Here is a 12534-nt window from a genome sequence, read left to right on the forward strand (position 1 = left end):
GTGAAGTTCAGAAAAAGCCTTGTATTTGTAGTAGGTGGCAACTTATTTCTGAAGCTCATTTTACCACTGTGTTATGAGAACGACATTTGGATAGAGTTTGATTTGTTTTTTTTTTCTGAAACGCCATGTATTTGACGGCTGAGGACATTTTGTTTGTTCATACTGCAACTACATATCACACGTAATGCTAATGCCAAGTTGGTTTCTTTTGTAGCAGTAGGCGACCTTGTTTAGTTCTCCTGGTAAATTTTTTGAAATGGAATCTTTTCATATTTGAAGTATTAAACATAAACTAATTATAAAACTAATTGTGGACTAATTAATCCATCATTAGCATATGTTTACTATAGCACTTTATTGTCTAATTGTGGACTAATTATATTCAAAAGATTCGTCTCGTAATTTACAGGCAATCTGTGAAAACCGATTTTTTGGTCTATATTTAATACATCATGCATGTGTCCAAATATTGATGTGATTGATGTGTAAAATTTTTGACGGAAAACTAAACAAAGCCGAGAATTTCTTCTGGTTTGTGACCACAAGAAAGCAAAGGCCATTGTACGAGCTTAGCGTGACTTGGACGACATAACGAGGTGGAGATGTGGGCTCTCGTAGGGGATTGCTTCTTGGTACTTCTGACTTTTGACAAAGATCTGTTCGTCCTTTACCCAAAAAGTTGATAATTGACATGCATATTCTAGGAGTATCTGGCTAGACAAGGAACCGCGAATGTAACGATGTCTCTGGCCTTTGTCTTCGAGTTTACTGCTTTTTTCCCCGTAGTGGTCTAGTGGAACACTTGTACCGCAGCAAAACGGACGTACAAAAGGTCTCACAAGTTTCTAAGACAAGGACTTTCAGTGGTATTGTTATTATGGGATAAAAAGATAGGGCTTTCGGTGATTTTAATTTTCCCCTTTTTATCTTGTGATGATGATGATGTGGAACGTGCTAAAACACAGTAGGACATTCAATCGCTTGGGCAACTGTTGTTTTCTTGTACTAAAACACAAATCGTCCTAGTTCAGTGTAGCAAATGCAAAAAGCGAGAGAAAGAAATCCTTTTTTATATGTTGGATTAATGTATATTCCGGTTTGCTTTCAAATTAAAATTAAACTATTTGTATTTCATCAAAATCGTACCACAAATCAGAGGCTAACTGGTTGCAGACATGCTGGACACATTTCTTTGTCAGATGTCGACCAACTGATGGACATGGTTGAGACGCCAACACCTGGAGATTCTGAAATCAGTTGCGTATCAGTGCCCAAGTACAACTAACCGCTCGCCCTCCTGATTTCAACGAGATAAACGGTCATCAGGTCCGGGCGTTCCCAACCAACACGCTAATCCAAACCCCTCTTTCATCATTAGCAGGTGATGACAATCATCAGGCGCCCCTGACAAAACCACACCAGGATTTTTTTTTTTGCGAAATAAACCACACCAGGATTGGTAGGTCGGAGGAAGACAACTTGTCCATGGCAGGTCAGGTCATCACCACCTTTACCTGCTCTCTCTCTCTCTCTCTCCCCTAGCTCGTCGTCTCGCCTGAGCATTCCACGTCAGCAGGCTGACATGGTCAAGTGCATGCAGGAAGAAGGGCTCTGTTTGGATGTGCTAGGAAACTAGCACGCACACAATCCAAAAAAAGAATCTCGCATGCATGAAGCACTAAATGAAGTCTATTTGCAAAACCTTTTCAGGGATGGGTGTAATTTTTCGCGACGAATCTAATGGCGGTAATTAATCGATAATTTGCTACAGTGATGCTACAGTAACCATCATCTAATCGCGCGGTCAAAGACCTCGTTAGATTCTTCAGGGTCTCTAGCGCGGGGGTTCTGAAGTTGGTTTTATAAACTGACTTTGTTTGACACCGTAATTAGTGGTCAAAATTTACTATTCCTAGCACCTGAACCGAACCAAACAAGGCCGTGCCGAGCAGGCGCAAGCAAGCAAGCCCACATCGTTGACTCCTCCCCGTGTGTGGGGGCCACCGCCGGCAGCTCTGCTATATAACGGCCTCCGGCTTCCCGCCCTCCTGCTTGACTGCTCATCGTCATCGCCTCCAAACAAAACAGCTCTGCTGCGGTGGCCGGGACACGCACCCGCGAAAGCAGGCGCCGTGTTCCCTTCCCTCCTCCTCCTGCACGAGGGGACCGCGAAAGCTCTGCTGCTCATCGGTTTCCGGAAGCAGGGGAGGCGAGCGCGATCGATGGGGGCGGCAGCGGCGGCGGGGGCGTGCCTGCTCCTCCTCCTCCTGCACGTGGCGGCGAGGGTGGCGGACGCGCTCTGGTGGCGCCCGCGGCGGCTGGAGGCGCACTTCGCGCGGCAGGGCGTGCGGGGCCCGCCATACCGGCTCCTCCTCGGCTGCGTCACGGAGATGGTCGCGCTCATGGCGGAGGCCGCCGCCAAGCCCATGTCGCCGCCGGACTCGCACGACGCGCTCCCCCGGGTGCTCGCCTTCTACCACTACTGGAGGAAGATCTACGGTAACGAACGATTCGCTTGCTTGTCCAGCTTCGGAGTGGTGATCGATCGATTAATGGCGGCGGTGCAGGGCCGATGTTCCTGATCTGGTTCGGGCCGACGCCGCGGCTGACGGTGGCGGACCCGGAGCTGGTGCGCGAGATCCTCCTGACGCGCGCGGACGCGTTCGACCGCTACGAGGCGCACCCCGTGGTCCGGCAGCTCGAGGGCGACGGCCTCGTCAGCCTCCACGGTGACAAGTGGGCGCTCCACCGCCGCGTCCTCGCCCCGGCCTTCTTCCCCGACAACCTCAACGTACGCGCACGCCGCGCTATCTCCTCTCTCTCCCCTCCTCCCGCTCCCGGTTGCTTGCTTTTCATCCGATCGCTGTCGGCAATCAATGGCCGCGCGCGCGCGACACTGACACGTGCCATGTTCCTTCCCCTCCGTTCGCAGCGGCTGGCGCCGCACGTCGGCAGGTCGGTGGTGGCGCTTGCCGAGCGGTGGCGGGCGATGGCGGCCGCCGCCGCCGGCGAGGTGGAGGTGGACGTGGCCGAGTGGTTCCAGGCGGTGGCCGAGGAGGCCATCACGCGAGCCACGTTCGGGCGCAGCTACGACTCCGGCCGCGTCGTCTTCCGCATGCAGGCGCGCCTCATGGCCTTCGCCTCCGAGGCCTTCCGCAAGGTCCTCGTCCCCGGCTACCGGTACGTCGGCGGCGTCGCCATTAACCGGAACCGTGACATCACCCACAGGCTGTCTCAATTTCTTTGCTCCGCGACTCGAATCGATTCGCATCAGGTTCCTGCCGACCAAGAAGAACCGGCTGTCGTGGAGCCTGGACAGGGAGATCCGGCGGGGGCTCGTCGCCCTCATCGGCCGCCGCAGCGACGAGGCCGAGGAGGACGAAGACGATGGCGTGGGCCTCACCGACAAGGGGAGCAGCGGCTTCCGGGACCTGCTGGGGCTCATGATCAATGCCGGCGGCAAGAAGGCGCCGGCGGCGATACCCGTGTCGGACATGCTGGAGGAGTGCAAGACCTTCTTCTTCGCCGGCAAGCAGACGACCACCAACCTCCTCACCTGGGCGACCGTGCTCCTCGCCATGCACCCGGACTGGCAGGAGCGCGCCCGCCGGGAGGTCCTCGCCGTGTGCGGCGCCGACGAGCTCCCGTCCAAGGACCACCTCCCCAAGCTCAAGACGGTACACACCCATTTCTTTTTCCCCAAATCAAACCACCAACAAACCGGACGCATCTGCCGTCCCTTTCATTCCCCGAGGGCATTTCGGTAACTCCGCTACGACAAAAAGTCTCACTTTGTTGTGTTGCTCCGTCCCTCCCTGTCCCTGCAGCTGGGCATGATCCTGAACGAGACGCTCCGCCTGTACCCGCCGGCGGTGGCCACCATCCGGCGAGCGACGCGCGACGTCGTCCTCGGCGGCGGCGGCGGCCAGCCCGTATCCGTCCCGCGGGGCACCGAACTGCTCATCCCGATCATGGCGATGCACCACGACGCCGCGCTCTGGGGCCCCGGCGCCGCGCGGTTCGACCCGGGCCGCTTCGCCGGCGGCGCGGCGAGGGCGGCGGCGCACCCGCTGGCGTTCGTCCCCTTCGGGCTGGGGCCCCGGATGTGCATCGGCCAGAACCTGGCGCTCCTCGAGGCCAAGCTCACGCTGGCCGTCCTGCTCCGCCGCTTCGAGCTCGCGCGCTCGCCCAACTACGTGCACGCGCCGACGGTGCTGATGCTCCTCTACCCGCAGCACGGCGCGCCGGTGATCTTCCGGCCGGTGGCCCCGCCGCCCCCGGCCGGCGACGGGGATGGCAGCTTGGTGGCAGGAGGAAGATGACCCCCCGATGTGCATACGAGTAGCAGCACTGACTAGTGAATAGTGATAGACAGAAGAGCCAAGGAAAATTTGAACCGCTAACAAAAGCTTGTCCTGCCGTGTCGTGGCGTGGCGTGGCATGGCCGGCGGCCGGACCTCCATGCCTGGCTCTGGGGCCGGCCGGCTGGTTGCCGGAAATGCCCCCCGTTGGTAGACCAGACCGGACTCCGGAGCAGGAGAGTGGCAGCAACTTTTGGACCTGACGAAGGCTTGGAGCAAACCAACTAACCCCACATCTGCTGTCGGGTCGGTTCCATTTGTTGGCTTCTCCTTCCCCGGATTCTTTCTTTCTCATGAGTGTGTATAGTAGTATGCAGCAGCTGTGTTTGTACAGGTTTATTTGTTCGTTTATTTATATATATATAGGCCGTGTTTAGTTCCCGTGAGATGTAAACGCAAAAATTTTTTGCGACGGAATCTTGCTAATTTAAAGTACTAAATGAAGTTTATTTACAAAACTTTTGCACAGATGTGTTGTAAATCGCGAGACGAATCTAATGATGCTAATTAATAATTAGTAAATGGTTACTGTAGCATCACTATTACAAATTATAGATTAAGTAGGCTCATTAGATTCGTCTCGCGATTTACAACCTATCTATCCAAAAGTTTTATAAATAGCCTTCATTTAGTACTTTAAATTAGCAAAATTCCTTTGCAAAATTTTGCGTTTTTGCGTTTACGGGGTGGAAACTAAACAGGGTCATATTTACAAAAGTTTTGTGCAGTGTATAAGTGTATATATGGGATTGATTGGAAGGAGAAAGTCCGTCCAGCGCAAAAGGAAATGGGGACGGGATCGATCGATCTTTGTTTTCCGTTGCGTTGCACGCGGTATTCCGTTCCGGCCAGCCCTGTGTCTCGTCTACTTTTTTCGCGTGTGGTTGGCGGCGGTCCGGTGCGTGTCGGGTGTGGGCTCCCGTGACCGCTGCTGGCCCCGCCGTGCTGTGCAGACACGTTGGGTTCTTGCCGAACTCGACTGTAGCCGGCGCATCCGTACGCCACCATCCCGCGGTGTCGGGTCTCTTGTCGCCGGCATCGTCTCTGACGCTGATACGCGCTCTCACGTCTCGCGTCAACTTGTGGCCACTCTCTCCGGGCTGCCTTGCAACTGTAGACTTGTTTAGCCCGGCAGTCTCGCTAGCTAGTGAACCCTCACCCTGATCGTCTATTGATCTCGGTGGTGGGTGGATTGGCCTACGACAAGGACGAAGAAACATTGACCATGGAACACGTCAGGATTTTTTTTTAAAAAAAAAACACCACGCAGATGAAAATTTGAGAATTGGCTAATCTTTTTGTGACAACAGTCACGGGAAACCAAACTATTGTACAATTTATAGGTGATCCGTTAAGATGAGATATAGTTTAAAAATTTATAGCCCAATATTATATTGGCTCAGCAGCATACATCTCTGCCATCTAGCAACCTTCAGCCATCATAGCGAAAGGATCTCTAGCTGGCTTGGTTAGATTGCTCTAATGACACTTCTTAAGTCCTGGGTTCGACTCCTGGTGGGAACGAATTTCAAAATAAAGTTAAAAAAATCCCCTCACCGGCTAGAGAAATCAGGGTGGAGTTTTCTCGGTCAGAAAGCCGAAATCGCGCCTTCTTGATACAATACCGTGGGGGGCCGTCAAAACCCTCCGGTCGAGTTTTTCTTTTTCTTTTTTACCTCCAGTCACCATGTTTCTAGCTGCTGCATGGGGGAGTGTAGCTGCGCGAGATGGTTCATCTTGTTCTCCTTTATTCAGCCCTCCTTCATCCCATGCCACTCCTTCTGCCTCTTCTGTTTCCTTCCTCGCTTCCTCTTCGTGGCGCTCCGGTGCGCAAGCAAGCAAACAAGCTCCGTCTTGGCCACTTCATTTCCACCGGAGAAAAAAGGTCGAGAGACGTACGGAGCGCAGGAGACAGGACGTCAGGTACGGCGGGGGGCGCCAGGTCGGCTCTGGAATCCCCCCAATCGGGCAGCCTGCTGACAACGCAGCCGTGACCGGTAAAATCCGCAGGCCGGCGGCCGCGCGGTTACGGACCGGTGGCCCGTCCCTGCCCGTCCCCGTGCGCGTCCAGAAACCAGCCAGCCGGAGCCGGCCCCAGCCGCGCGCGGCAGCCTTTGTTACGGTGCCGGAGGCGTAGCGAGACCGCTCCGGCGGGCGACGGGACGCGACGGCGCGCGATATAGCGGCCAGCCACAGCCACCCAGGGGCGTGCACGCAGCACGTTCCGGTGGATTGACCGTCTACTTCTTGTCGGCGATGACGACTGACGACCACTGCGTGACCCGAGACAACGACGAACGTCGCCGGCCTGCTGGCCGGTCGCCGCCGTGACCGGCTGCTCGCCGGGCTTTCCGAGGTCGTTGCTGCGTCCGATGACCGACCGGCATGCGGCGCGCCAACGGTAGGCGGAAAAAATTGGGAAACACGAAATCTATCGATCGACGGAGAAGAAGAGCGTGCAGAAAACGGGCAGAAAGGTTGCGCCAAAGCGGAGGGGACTGGCGTTCAGTCTTGACCTGCCAGTGCCCAGTAGCGCATTCAGCGAGCGATGCGGAAACGGCGCGTGATCCAGGGGACCGGCGCGGAAACAGCGAGCGAATCCGTTGCGACAGCCGGCGTTGAATTCCGATCCGTCTCCGTCCCCGCTGCAGACCGACGACCAGTCGATCGAGTTCTTCCCGGGTCGACGCTGAGCGCGACCGGTTGCGGTTTGCTGCATCCGCACAAGTCAATGCAGGGAAGAAAAATTTTGGCGTGCGTATTCCGACAAGCAGGGCAGGTCGATCACGTTGTGCGACCGGCATATGAGTACGCTGATGCATCAAGATATAATGACAGCAATGTGCAAGAATAACGACGAAGAAAAAAAAAAGATGTTCTGATGATAAGCAGCGCTTTCACCGTGGTTGCTGAGTCTAGTCACTTGTTACTCCAAATAATGTTTACCAGAGATCGTGTAAAAACCAGACTGGCTAGGGCCATGGCCCTTGGAACAGGTAGCTCTAAACGTGGTACTGGCCACAATACGAGGTCGACGACGACGTCTATTCAATTCCCAAGCTACGTACTCTCTACATCCAGAATTCCAGATCTCCGACGACTCGACTACGGCCAGTCTCGGTGGGAGTTTCATGGACACAGTTACCTAGACTGAGAACTAGATAACCGTGCCAGATGAGTTTCATGGTGATGAAACTCTCCTCACATCTCATGAAACTTCATCCTTCTCTCTTCTTGTCATGTCAGCAAAAGTAGTGGTATTTAATGTCATGAAATCCTCTATGAAACTCCTATTGAGACTGACCTACTACGTACAACAACAGGAAGCTACGGCGTAGAGCGCAGAGAGAGGACTACTAGGCTGCTAGCCTGCTACGAGACGGACGGTCCCGAAGACATCAGCGCCTGCCGTCACCAGCACGCATGCCGGGCGCCCCGCGGCAGCCACCAAGCCTGCCCGGCCGGCCATGGCCGGAGATCGAGTAGAACCTAGCACTAGCACTAGCAGCAGCAGCAGCCAGCAGCGCACGGAAAAGGCGCGCGTCCTCACGCTCGCCGCCAGATCGCTGGTCCATCCTTGATCCTTCCGGGCATCAATGATTGACCGGCCGGGCAGGGCAGGCAGCAGGCCAGAGAGCGCCCCACTGCATGCAGTGCCAGGAAGAGTACTGCAGCCAGCGTCGCGCCACTGCCCACTCTGGGATCGATCGATGATCGACCAGCAGCGTTCTTTCGGCATGCAAATCCTGTATCTGCATGATTGGCAACGCGTTGTTCAGTTGTAACTTGTAACATGCAGGTGCAGCAAGTGCACAGCGAGGGTGCCAGCAAAAGCCTCATCCATGTCTGGACGGAGGGAGGTTAATTATTTATCCAATCATTTTATTTTACCACCGGTGGTTTTAGCCTTTATTTGGTAGGTCGCAGAGCAGAGAAGTGCTATATCCATGTCCGAGATGGGCATGCAGCGTTTCCTCGGCATGTGTCCTTCAATGGCTATGGTCCCCTAGCTAGAGGGCTTGGGGAGGCATGTGCTATAGTAGAAGCAGGATGAGTTCTTTGGCCCTATTTGGATACCAGGGTTAGAGTTAGAGTTGGTTTTTTGGAGCTCATCTAATCCTGAAATATCCAAACAGGAGGGCTAGAGTTGTTTAGATGCATCTAACCCACAAAAAAAAACTATCCCCTCCAAGGGGTGCTTATTTGGGTTAGATTAGATGGAGCCCACCTTTTCTCCTCTCTCTCTCTTGCTAGAAAGAGGCAAAATGATTGAAAAAGTGCATTTATTGTCAATCTAACCCTTCTATCCAAACAACTCTTTGGTTAGAGTTAGTTCATGAATACTCATGATTTAGATACTAACTCTAACCTCTAACTTAGTTAGAGTATCCAAACAGGACCTTTGTTGGCTGTTGCTTCAATTCCTGAGCAATAGTGCTTCCTATCCATAAACTAGAGAGCGATCGAGCCCTTGTGACTCAATTCCGTGATAGATACGACTAATTAATAAGGCCTTGTTTGGATCCAAGTGCTAATGGGTGAAAATGCTAAACTTTAGGAGTTAGGACTAGCTCATCCAAATGGAAAGTGCTAATGGAGTGGGCAAAAATTTAGTCTAGATTTAAAAAATTTAGCACGTGTATGAGTGCTACTAATATGGAGTACGTGCTAAAGTTTAGCGCTCAACTTTATAGCTCCTCCAAACAGGGTCTAACACATTTGCGAAGACTGACGTAGAGCGTTCAGCAAATCTTAGGTGCGTGAGATTCGAATTTGAATTATCTTCCTTTTGTGTAGTGGTTATCTGAAAGAGGCATTCGTTTCAGTTCCTAGGATGGTAGCCACCACATTCCTTGTTTTCGAAGGACGAACAGACTTATGGCTCAAACATGGCGTGAGCTGCGTAGTGCGTAGGAGCAGCAGCAAATTAGCTAGCTCAAGTTGGTCAGACTTTTCCTTTCAGCAAAAGACCTGGGCGACTCAAGTTGATCGGACTTAGTGGTGGAGATCGATATGGGTTTCAAGCTAGCTAGGACTGAAATTAGCCCTGCAATCAAGGAAGACATGCATGCATGTCAGGTAGGAAGCTAGAGAGTGATGAGTAGCGACCCCTTTTAAATTTGGTGGCTCTCACAAGCAGCAGCTCTCACGTCATGTTTAGTGCTCTCCTTTCCATTCCGATGTCTGAAGCAATGCCTGCAAATTACACCACCCTAGCTACAAGTGTGCCGAGGAAACATCACGTGGTCCTTTGAGAGTTCAACAACTGTAAGATGATGGGATGTGATCGATGCTATCGTCGCATGATATCATTGTTCTAGTTCGCCTGTCACAGTTCCAATTGTAAAGTTTTAGGTTTGCAATGAAACATAGCGCATATGCAAAGCTGATCAGCATGCATATAGAAGAGTATCTGCCTGACTCTCATGAATAAAGGAAGTATTCAGAGTGATGAGCTACCTTTCATGATAAACCAACACTGGCGCATGACTCTGAAAACAAGGCTGAATGAAAAACCAATCCCCCTCTAGTGACTGTGCAATAATGATTCGCATACCGCCATGGATTGAATACGCTAGGGGATGCTACGGATGAAGATGAGAACAAACTTGGACCAAACAACTGCTCTTACTTCTCAAGCAGACGCCCCATTCCCTTCTGCATCTGGATCATCTGGCGGTCCAACAAACTTGCAAGACGTGGCATATCATCGATCATGTGCAGTTAACTAAGGGGTTGGTTGTCCTCCGCATCGGTTCTGAATTCTGAATCCCAGCACGTACATGCATGCAATCATCTGTGATTCAGTGAAAGAAACTCATGGTGCAATCATGAGGATGAATTAAGCAGATGCGTGCATTGGGAAGTAGCAATGATGAAGTACATGTTGCCGGGAGAGGCATGCTTCTTGAGCACTAAGAAATGCCATCTACACCAAAACAAGGACAACTTGGTACTACTAAATGTACTAACTGACTATTCCCCAGCTACCAAACAGTCCAGACACAAAAACTGACAAAATTAAGGGGTTACTGGCCCGTGATCCAAAGGACAACTATTTATCTTGCGTGTTCTTATTTTAAGTTATCATCAGCACATGACAGAGAACAAAATTAGCTGTAGCCTTGTAGGCATGACAAGTCCTGAAATAGTGACACTAACTACTCGAACACAGTGGCACACTGGCACTAACTACTACCAAAGTAAGGGCTTAGGGCTGGATGGAGCTGGCCGGCATATATGGGTTAACCGACAGAATGGTGGTTGACCATGGTTTTAACTTATTGGGTAATTAAACTGCAGTATCAAGATCACCATGCATGCCGGCCACTGCTTGCTGTACTTCATAAATCCAGTAATAGGGCACATGAACAATTAGCTAGTTGGTACTACAATACAACTTGATTGATTGATAACATGCATGACTCGTGGTTCAGTTGTTTTGTTTACTGGTAATGATTCCATAGCCGCCTATGGTGGGCCAGCTGACCGATTAATTACCTCTGGGCTGCCCCCTAGATTCTTTCTAATCTTTCACCAGCTAACACACATGCTGCGTTGACAAGAAATTAATCTCACACGTGGGCGGTATTATATGCATACACTCTGAGCTAAACACAATGTGCATGCTATGGCCACGAGACTATGAGTCGGATGAATCATATAGTCAGTACGTGTGGTATCACAAGAACATGTAGGGGTATCAAGCCTTTGCATACCTGCTTGTAACTTGTCAATTTCTTTTTTGGGAAACCATCAGTAAATTTTCATAAAAATATTTTTTTACGGCTTAGTTAGCTCATTGTCTACACATGAACTGGCCTTAACTGAAACCCAGCTCCATTACTCCCGTTGCCGGATGACCAATCTTCCGTTATCCGTCAGCATCAGAGCCCCAGCAGAACACACTGAAAATCCGCGGCTTCTGAAGAGATGTCACTCTCTACTGCTACTGCTAGCGTCTGCGTCGCGCACCCATGTGACACAACACAATCAACACTCGGAAAGCGATCAGCTGACCCGACTCACAAAGGATCAGTCGGACAACGAGTGCCATGGCTTACGCGACCCGCAAACTTTATTTCCCAATCAAGTGCCTAATCATGCCGGCAGCATCATCAGCCTCTCGAGCATCACATGCCGGGCACATGGCAAGACAGGGACGGACGGGCTCGATCGACCGTCAGAAACATGAGCTGCTCCAAACGGACAGGTGAAGTGGAGCTGCCTTATCATGGATGTAGGCTATCTACTCTAGGAGCGAAAGGTACAGGCACATCCCCATGAACTCGATTGCTGGCTGCTTGTGTTCCAGCGGCAGGAGCGAGCAATCCCCGGGTCACCTGGCATGAGACTGGGTGATGGATCAAGGATTAGTTTTACGGCCGGTGTTGCCAGCCACATTCTTGCCTGCGGAGTACTGACACGGAGTGGACTCTGCATGTGCTGCAGAGTAGCAGAAGGATATTGCGCAGAAGCCTTTACAGTGATGCTTCTGTTGGGCCTTGTTTAGATGATTTTTTTTTGATGTAAAACATTATAGCACTTTCGTTTGTATTTGATAATTATTGTTCCATCATGAATTAACTAGGCTCAAAAAATTCGTCTCGCAAATTACAGATAAACTATGTAATTAGTTATTTTATTTAGCTACATTTAATATTTTATGCATGTATTGAAAAATTCGATGCGATGGAAAATCTTGTAAAATTTTAGAATTTTGAAGGGAATTAAACAAGAAGACCTTGGTCAGAAGGAGTTGCCCCGGAGGAGCACAACGGACGCATCAGCAGCTAGCCGAGCAAGCCATCCCAGGCAGGCCCATGACGCGCTGCGGCTGCAGAGGCGGCACGGGGTCAGAGAGCAGAGCACTGAGGAGTTCGTTAGGGTGGTGCGTGGCAGCAACACACCGATGATCATTATGGCTGACGGCGACGTTGTTTGTCGTCGGCGGCGGCGAGCGCAGATGGGCACCACCGGGACCGGCTGGCCGGATCGGAGCGGCAGCCTGGTCCCCGGCGCGCCGGCCGGTCGCGCCGCTGTCGCCTGATCCCCGCACCGGCGCGGCCCCAGCTTTTCTCTGAACCTGCCTGCCGGGCGACGAGATATGCTTGTCAGCTTGTGGAGATGGCTTGGCTCATTGATGATTGATCGATCTCACATGCAGGCTGCA

General features: G+C 51.8%; 1 protein-coding gene across 1 annotated transcript; it reads left to right on the forward strand.

Moving 5' to 3' along the window:
- Positions 1-2191: 2191 nt before the first annotated feature.
- On the forward strand, positions 2192-4787 carry LOC120703832 (cytochrome P450 734A4-like). Its single transcript, XM_039988020.1, has 5 exons — positions 2192-2499; positions 2568-2791; positions 2933-3180; positions 3275-3677; positions 3828-4787. Exons 1-5 carry the CDS (start codon positions 2223-2225, stop codon positions 4320-4322), a joined length of 1647 nt encoding a protein of 548 aa, XP_039843954.1. The 5' UTR covers positions 2192-2222; the 3' UTR covers positions 4323-4787.
- Positions 4788-12534: the final 7747 nt, after the last annotated feature.

The sequence above is a fragment of the Panicum virgatum genome, chromosome 4K (genome assembly GCF_016808335.1).
Source record: "Panicum virgatum strain AP13 chromosome 4K, P.virgatum_v5, whole genome shotgun sequence".
In the NCBI taxonomy this organism is placed as follows: Eukaryota; Viridiplantae; Streptophyta; class Magnoliopsida; order Poales; family Poaceae; genus Panicum; species Panicum virgatum.